General features: G+C 51.1%; 1 protein-coding gene across 27 annotated transcripts in view; it reads left to right on the top strand.

The window, feature by feature from the left end:
- The window catches only part of NCOR2 (nuclear receptor corepressor 2), a 276099-nt gene extending 268282 nt beyond the window's left edge, over positions 1-7817 (top strand). For 14 of the 27 annotated variants that reach the window (XM_025197845.1, XM_025197857.1, XM_025197892.1 and 11 more), the window contains 4 exons: positions 416-574; positions 2648-2734; positions 4977-5156; positions 5741-7817. In XM_025197845.1, coding sequence (XP_025053630.1) covers positions 416-574; positions 2648-2734; positions 4977-5156; positions 5741-5916 — 602 coding nt within the window. In that variant the 3' untranslated portion in view covers positions 5917-7817. Of the gene's footprint in view, positions 1-415; positions 575-2647; positions 2882-4976; positions 5157-5740 lie in introns of all 27 variants that reach the window. The other 13 variants (XM_025197898.1, XM_025197899.1, XM_025197924.1 and 10 more) reach the window with 5 other exon arrangements.
- The last annotated feature ends 965 nt before the right edge of the window (positions 7818-8782 follow it).

Raw genomic sequence — 8782 nt, forward strand, 5'->3', positions numbered from 1 at the left:
AGACCAGTTCTTTTTAAAGCCTTGAATTTCTCAGAATTTTTGGGGAGAAGTAAAACCTTCCAGCAGAGATGACCTTGACCCGTGGTCTCTCAGGTTGGTCTGAGACCTTGGGCCACCAACAGGGAAGAAGTTCTAATGGTGCACGCAACATCGAGAGGCTGGAAAGATAATAAGGCAGGATGTCACACTGAGAGTGGGAGATGTCAGGACAGGACGGAGGGGTAGCATCCTCTTACTGAGGTGTGCAATATCCTGTCCTGTGCAGTGCACAGGGGAGATGGGAGTCAGTGCAGGTGGCATCAATGTATTCTGTAGCGACAGGGAAAGGCTTTCATCCCTGGATAGTATTACCCCTTCTCATCCTGCTGACAGTGCAGCTTGCTCGTATGGAATCTAAAAACCCTCTTGATTACAGCGGAGAGGAGCCAGTGGGACTGGGCTTCCCAAAAGGATCGTCTCTCCAGGGATTGTCCAGGCTTCAGTTGCAGCCCTGTTGGACCTCTTTCCATAAAGGCTTGCCTCTTTCCAGCTCAGATATGTGTCTCTACAAATACCATGATGCCTACTTCCCCAGGTAGCAGAGTGTTCATATGCGTAATGCACTTTAGACACGCACATTTATATTACTCCGCGCTCCCCTAGTTATCCAGAGTTATTAATTTTCTCTCTGTCTCAAACCAAAGCATAGAGGAACGTGGTTTTCTCAGCTGACTCCCCAGTGTAGGAGTGCTGGCGACAGTAGCGTTTCTCTGGGAATGCACATAAGACAGGATTGAGCCCAGAAGCAGTTGCTGTTCAGCAACAGGAGAAGGAACCTACTGTTTTGGTGGTTGCAGTTTCACCCAGCTCCACTGCATGGTGGAGGTTTGACATGTTACTTGTGGCGCCTCCTTGCATTGCGTTGCTGGAAAGCTGGGCTCCTGCCTGCCATCTCTTCCCAGCCCCTTCCACTTGTTTTTAAACCCCCGATCCAAGGGCTCAGTGTAAGCAGCAAGTTTCTGTGGCATCTGCATGGAAGAGGCTCCTGTGGCATCTGCATGGAAGAGGCACCTTAGAAAAGCTTTCCTTTAAGAGTTATGTGTTGGCAGAGGGAGGTGGTGACAAAAGAGTCGCACTTTGAGCCCTTCGCAGCCGTTTTGCTGACTTCTGCTGATAGCCAGACCAGGGGGTCCCACTGGCTGTGACCCAGATGTGCATTTTGTGCATCCTAAAGACCGCTGTGTCGCAGGGAGCTACAGGGTTAGACAAGAGGTTGTACGGGCGACAGAGGGGAGACCTCTAGAAATGGTCTCCCCTCTGGTTAAAGTTGGCTTGTGGTAGTGTGCTTCCTTTCCAAAGAGGGAGATAATGTATACCAGAAGCAGGTCCCGGAGCTGCAGGTTCCTGACTCAGAAAGCCAGCCATCCACATGGTGCTGAGGGAGCTGATCTGAGAGTGGGGGTGAACGTGGCCCCAGGCCTGGGGCTGGGGACTAGGGGGGCATGGGAGGAGTTCGTACCTTCATGTCTGTGTTTTTGCCCTTGCTCGTTTCCTGTAACCGGCGCGTTGGGAATGATGGCCGTGTGGCTGACCCTTGGTCCCTGTGCGGCGCTGCACCATAACTGCATGGCTTCTGATGACTCACAATCACTCCGACATGCCACTCCGTCTCTGCAGCCTGTTTTCTAAAGACCTCTGAACCCTAGATGTGGGGGCCTCCGCCCCGCGGGCAGCAGACTCCAGACTGGGACTGGGGGTGGGGACCGGGAAGGAATTCCTCAGCACAAGGAGAGACTGAAGGATGTCCTCCTCCTGGCTGCCTCTTCCCCCTCTCCCCCACACTCAGGATGGACCAACCCCAGAAGAGGACTAGCAGAGCTCTCCGGCAGGCCCCTCTCCCGCGTGTGTGCGCCCAGAACAGCAGGGTGCACAATTATTCGGCTGTCGTTCCTTGTCCCCCGAGACACTTGTGCCTCCAGCTGAACCAGATCTTCCTCAGTCCCCAGGGCATCTGCCAGGCCCTCTGCATAGCTATTTTTTTTAATGTTTAATTTCTCCACCCCCCTGCCACAACCCTTTTGTACTGAATGAGGAGTCTTTTAAGTCACAGGCCCAGCTGGAAGTCCCCTTCTCTCCCCTTTAGTTTGGGAGCCCTCATTCATGTTCAGGACCCTGGAAACCAAAATCAGGGGGCAACTTTGATTCCTCCCACGCACATGCACGCATGCACACCAGCTCCCGCCGAGCCCTGGGGCGGGACCACCCTGCCACAACCCTTTTGTACTGAATGAGGAGTCTTTTAAGTCACAGGCCCAGCTGGAAGTCCCCTTCTCTCCCCTTTAGTTTGGGAGCCCTCATTCATGTTCAGGACCCTGGAAACCAAAATCAGGGGGCAACTTTGATTCCTCCCACGCACATGCACGCATGCACACCAGCTCCCGCCGAGCCCTGGGGCGGGGCGGGGCGGAGGGCTGGTGCACCCTGCAGAGCTTAAAGAACAAGATGACGACGTTTGTTGCTTTGCAAGAATGTGCTGACTGTTTGTTTCTTCCTTTGTCTCCTTTCTTCCCCCTTCCCTCTCCCTCCCCCAATCTTTCTTCTCATTTGGTTCCCTTCGACCCATCTCCCACCCCCCCATCTCTCCTCTCCCCCCTTCCGTATCTCCCAGGGCTAATCAGTTGTAGAAGCCAGTCGGTTCAAGAAAATTCCAGTACCAACATGGGGTTGGAGGCAATAATTAGGAAGGCCCTAATGGGTAAATATGACGAACAGTGGGAAGAGCGCTCGCCTCTCAGTGCCAATGCCAATGCTTTTAACTCTCTGAATGCCAGTGCAAGCGCACCTGCTGCTATGCCCATAACTGCTGCTGACGGACGGAATGAGGACATGCGCTCTATGCCAGGTCTGCAGCCCTTTCCTCCTTTGCTGTCTCAGTGTCATTAATTCCTCTCTCTCTCTCTTTCTCTCTCTTTTTCGCTCGCTTTTATTTTTTAATCCTTTGTGGGTTTTGATTTATTATTATTCCATGTCATAGTCTGGAAGGCGCTGCTGCTTTCTCTAAAACACTGACTGCGCTCTTGGTGTATTTGATCTTTCCCCTTTTTTTAATCTCCTTTCCCTTATGATGTGCAAGAAGGTGTATGGAAGAAGAAAGACACCAAAACACTCTGTGCTGAAAGGTTTTCCTTCTAAAGCACCAAGTCCAAGCAAAGGCCTCAGTTCAGCAAAGCCAGAGAGCTTGTTTGCAGTGCTCCTGGCTTCGGTTTGAAGCTTGGGTTGTTATCAGCGGGGCTTGGGCAAGGTCCTCGGTGCTTGGCTGAACTGGGGCCTAATAGCGTGTTTCCCTGTGAGATATGTGGAGTTAGATGAGGCTGCTTCTGGTGGTAGAAATACACACGCAGACACACACTCCCCAGAGCAGGGATCAGAGAAGGGATCTGGTGGCTGTTAGGGATTGTGATACACAGAGGCAGGAAAGCATCCCGTTTGCCCCCAGCCTTGGCGTCCTGAGGGCGGGAGGCAGTGCAGCGCGTTCTCGTCAGGACAGAGGCAGTGCCCACCATGGCGATGCAGCGGGCTGTCATGGAGAGCGGGTTGCCATGCATCGCCCACACGGCTTTCCCCACTGGGAATTAGCTGCTTCCCCGGGGAGAGGCACCTGCTCTCGTCCACGTCGATCTGTCACTGCTGCTGTAACTCCCAACGTTTTCTCCGGCTGTCCAGCTTGCCTGTCCTCCCAGCCTCTTCTTTCAGGTGTTGCCCAGGCCTGAGGCTGCCTGTTACTCAGCCCTTTTGTGCTGGCTCACAGGAGGGGCAGCTGTCGGCTAAGCTGCCCCAGGTAGCATGGCTCATCCCACTACATGCCATGAATCAGACCTCCTGCCTGGCTTCAGAGTTGGGCGAGTGTTACAGCACCATGCGCCAGGCATCCCCCTGGTCCTCCCAGGGCTTTTCAGAAACATGGAGGGGGGGTCAGACCAGCAAGAGGGGCAGGGGGGTGAGGGGATGACTGCTCCACCCCCCCGTCCCCCAGCAGCAGGTGACTTGCCATCTGCTTGGGCCATTACAGTAGTAGTTACAAGCACAGGTCCCCTAGTAGGCTAGGGGGAGAGCTGGGCTCCAAGCTTAGTTATCCTTAACTAGCACCCAATATTGGGAATTCACCAAGCCATCTAGACCCTAAGGATAGGAGGGGAGGTGCCCATACACACTCGCATGTCCGGTGAGGAGGACAGGTGGAGCCAGGTGTGCAAGCAAAGCTCTTCTGCTCCTTGCAGAAAAACCTTCCCAGCCAAGCCAGCAAGCAAACGCGCTGCCGAGTCATGACACAAGTCGCATTCAAGCACCCAGCTGGTGTACTGGACAGAAGCTGCTGCAGCTTGCTTCATGGTAGCAGGGCTGGGGAGCAGGGTGGGGACTAAATGGGAAAAAGAAACCAATTTGAACCAACCCCTTGAAATCTGAGGGGTCACAGGCTGTGAACGGGGAAATGATTTCTGCCTTTCTAGTTTCTTTCCATTGCAGCTGCAGTAACTTCTTTCCAGATGAGAGTTGTGAGGTTGTTAGGCTTGTTAAGTGGTTGAAAGCTGGCTAACAGAGCGTCCTCAATAGAGGTGCCCGTGCGTAACCCGCAAAAACAAAAGGCTGGCTGGGAAATGCATAGGACTGCGCTCTTTCATTTCCCGTGGAAAAGCTCACTGCGGAGGCTAGCGGTCACTAATCTTCCTTTTCCATTACTGATGCATATGCCATTCTGAGCTTCTAAGATGTGCCCAGGTCAAGGTCTGCAGAAGCGACTGGTGATTTTATAGGCTCAGCCTGAGACCCTTTAATGCAGCCAGACTTTCAGGAAGTGCCCGGTACCTGCCTCTGAAACCAGGCCCTTTTAAGGCATCTCTGGCTGGGTGTCCCAAATTGCAAGTCGCTTCTGGAAGCCTTGACCTTGTGTCCCGTGTCTCCAGGGAGCCGCTTGACCAGTGGGGTGCTTCTCTTTGTAGGAGGAGGAGGGAAGCCAAAGATGGCTGCCAGACCGAACAGCCGCAAGGCCAAGTCTCCAGCGCCGGGCCTGTCCTCCGGAGAGAGGCCGCCGTCTGTTTCTTCCGTTCATTCTGAGGGGGACTGTAACAGGAGGACACCTCTAACCAATCGGGTCTGGGAGGACAGGCCTTCATCCACAGGTAATGCCGCATTCCCATTTGGGTCCCTGTGGCTCCACCGTTGGCCAGGTAGAGCAGCGGCCACGTGGCAGGATAACTCCCTTCAAACGTGTTGGCCAACCCTTCCCGTTGGGAACGCTACTGGTTGGTAGAGCTCGGGAGTAAGAAGCATGAGCAGGGGGAGCAGGGCAGCCATAAAAGCAAAACAGTCGATGGCACCAGCCATGTCCGTGGTACCAGGGCTGGAAAATTCACAGCCCATGCTCGCACAACTGGCCCCATCTTACCCAGTCCTTGGTTGCCCCGTTGATGCACCCCGCTCTTGAATTACAGCTTTCTCTGCTACTCCAGTCCTAAGCCCCATGCAGTTCTGCCAGAATACCTCACCCATAGGTTTCGTAGACATTAGGGCTGGAAGGGACCTCGCAAGATCATCAGCTCATGACTCGCAGTCCCTGCTGCTCCAGTATCTGTGGAGCTTCCCAGTTCTGGTGAACCGGACGGCAGTACTGGAGCACTCTGGGTAGGATCAGGCCTGGAGAGGAAAGACTGGCGTGTGAATTCCTTTTCGGGCACCACTGAGCTGCTCTTCTGTCTTGATTCAGGTTCAACGCCATTTCCATACAACCCACTAACAATGAGGCTTCCAACTGGCGTGGTGACAGCCACGCCGCCAACATCCATTCCACAAGGGAACCCCAACAGCCAGCACCACACCTGGGAGGAAGAGCCCAAGCCCCTGCTCTGCTCACAGTACGAGACACTTTCAGACAGTGAATGAAAGAGAGCGGAGGGATAACAGCCAACCAACCAACCAACCACGTGGGTAAGCAAGCTGGCCAGGGTGAACTCTGACCATATCAGTCCTGGGAGCCATCCGCACTGACCCTGCAAGCCAAGAAGCGGGAGCAGCGCTTTGTCCAGTCACTCAATTTTATTTTATTTGTTCTCACGCCTGGAAATTTCTGAATCATCTTCAGTCTAAAGCCTTAATAAGACAGACAGATGGACCCCAGCCTCGTTCTCTTTCCAGTACCAGTGTCGTCATGAAATGGTCCATGAGCATGAGACACAGTCCACAAACAGCTGATTGGGATGATGGTGGCAGGGGAGGGAGTGGGACGGCTGCACCCTGCCCTAGAGCAGCTCTGTAGGATACAATCGATCACTGAATTCTCAGTGGTTTACTCAGGGGATACCACCCAGTGCTCCAGTTGTGTTCTTTCGCTTTGATGAGAACAAGGAAAGCCCCGTTGTTCTTGGGAGCACAGTACGTGTGCTTGGGCATGTGTGCACGCACGCATATACCATATGCGTGTGTGTACACCCATGGAGTGTATACTCTGCCTGCACACTCGTGCTGCCTGCTATCGAGTACTTGAAGTAGGATCCGACTCCCCTTCCCCAACCTCCAAGCCATTCCAAGGGTTTCCCAGCACACAAGCTGTGCCACTGAAATACACAATCTTTTGTGGCAGGGTGGAGGGAAATGAAATTTAAAAAAATTTCCTACTTCTCTTGCTGATTTGGATGGTCTTCATGCACCTTCGGCATGAGGTTTACTTGCCCAGCAGCACTTTCGACTCATCGGGCACCGGAAAGTTGTAAACGAATGCACGGTGCTGGACGGGGATGGGGAGAGTGAGTCGAGGATCCATTTAAAAATTCCTTTGGAGAACGAAATCTTGGGTTCGGATTGTAATGGAAAGAGATTTCCCATGTCATGATGCGCTCTCTGCAGAAGGGACTTGTTGCTTTAAGTGCATTGTTTTCTGAATGGCAAGAAAAGGCAATTGTAAATGATGTATTGGTCTACAGGGTATATTTTTGATACCTTCAGTGAATTATGTCGAGATGTTTTACGAAAGGACTTGAAACAGTATTACGTGCTGTAAAAGAGGTTCTGTTATTACGTGCAGGCTTTGATGAGTTTGTCCATTGTATGGAAATGTAAAATGGTAACATTGATCCGTCAAAGTCATCCATAAGTCAGTAGAATGTATTAACTTAGTTTTAAAAAGATATTGCCACAACTGTAGGGACTCCTCATTATTACACATGCTGTTCCTAATGCAAGAGGGATCTTATTCTAGTCACAGAGGTTTATTCTCCAGCTTGGAGATCTCAAGAGAGCCTTTCAGGAGATCCCGGCAGTAGGGGAGGTTGAGGGTGGGCCTGAAGTCGGGAGGGAACTCACAAGAAACTTAAAGATGGTTTTTATTGTATTTTTCTGATACACATGAGTGCTCTACGTTATTTTTCATTCCATGATGTTGGATCATATCTGCAGTTACATGGTTAAAGAACAAAAATATTAGACTTTTTTCATTCACTTCTGCTCTCTTGCTCTGGGGGGAAAAAAGGCACAAAAAAAATGTATTAAATGCTTTGCGTTCTATATGCTAAAGGAAAAAAGACCAGGACACAGACTTTCTGCCTCTTCCGTTGCCTGCTGAAACAAACACCTGCAGTGTTACAAAATCGTTCTCATTTGATAAGAGCTTGTCAAAGAAAGAGGATCATATCGTCAAACTATCAATGGTTATTTTTTTCCCCTACAGTGTTCCAAGGACGAATCTGATTTCAAAGCAACAGAAAGATAAGATGGCGTTTGTTGTTTGGGTTTGGTTATATTTTTCTTGTCTGTTTTCTACAATGTACAGGTGTTTTTTTTAATGTTCATCCATGTTTGCGTCTTTTCTGTTGCACTTTCTTTTTTTAAACGCACAAAACATTTCCAGTAGTTTTGGTTCCCCAGCGCTACTTCAAGTGATGGCGCTCTGTAGCTCAGAAGCAGAGTTGATAAAGCTGACATTCTTGATAAAGAAACAGGGAATTTTACTGGGTAAAATCCAAATCCATCCACCCACCTGCCTTTCTCCTAACTCCTTTATTTTTAAATACACCGTCATAAAGGCATGTAGCCAGGTGCAGCATCTGGGATAGAACTGGTTAAAAAAATGTTGCAGTTTGCCAGTGAGAAATGGACAGGCATACTCACCAAAAACCTATCCTATTTCTTGACCTGGCTTTATTGCCCGGTGAAGAAGTATTTTGGAGTTAGATGTATTTTTATAAGGAAAAAACAAAAGTACAGGCTTCTCTCGAGGAATATTCCCCTTTCTTTTGACCAGCCCTAGTCTTGGACATTTCCTTGTAGCTTTTTTTTCTCTTTGCATGAGGGATTCAGGCTTTGTCAGCCTGTGTTGGATTGGACTTCAGCTGTACACTGGCTGCCTGTGCCGATTAGGAGAGAGAAGCGGGTCTCCAAATGTGGAGAGGTCGATTCATGAGAACTTTGCTCAGCGGGTTACACGTGCAGCTCGAGCTCCCCGCTGGGATGTCCACACAGAGACTTTCCAATGCCTCCAGGATCCGGCCTTGCAGTGCCAACAGGGGAGGCCTCCTGCTTCAGACCTAGCGCTAAGACAGGAGGAGGAACTGGGCTCCTCTGCCTGGAGAGAGCCGGTTCCAGGAGGCAGCAATTGGGAAGGGACAAATGAGGGGTATGCTGTAATTGGGGAGCTTCAACGGGGTCCTAAGGGATGAGGCACTCAGCTAACATTGGTTTTCCAGGGAAGCTGGGCACGTAAGCCCTTCAGGGTTTGTACATCTCAGCCAGCCTTTCTGGCAGAAGCCTCCCTCCT

The sequence above is a fragment of the Alligator sinensis genome, unplaced genomic scaffold (assembly GCF_000455745.1).
Source record: "Alligator sinensis unplaced genomic scaffold, ASM45574v1 scaffold628_2, whole genome shotgun sequence".
Taxonomy (NCBI): Eukaryota; Metazoa; Chordata; order Crocodylia; family Alligatoridae; genus Alligator; species Alligator sinensis.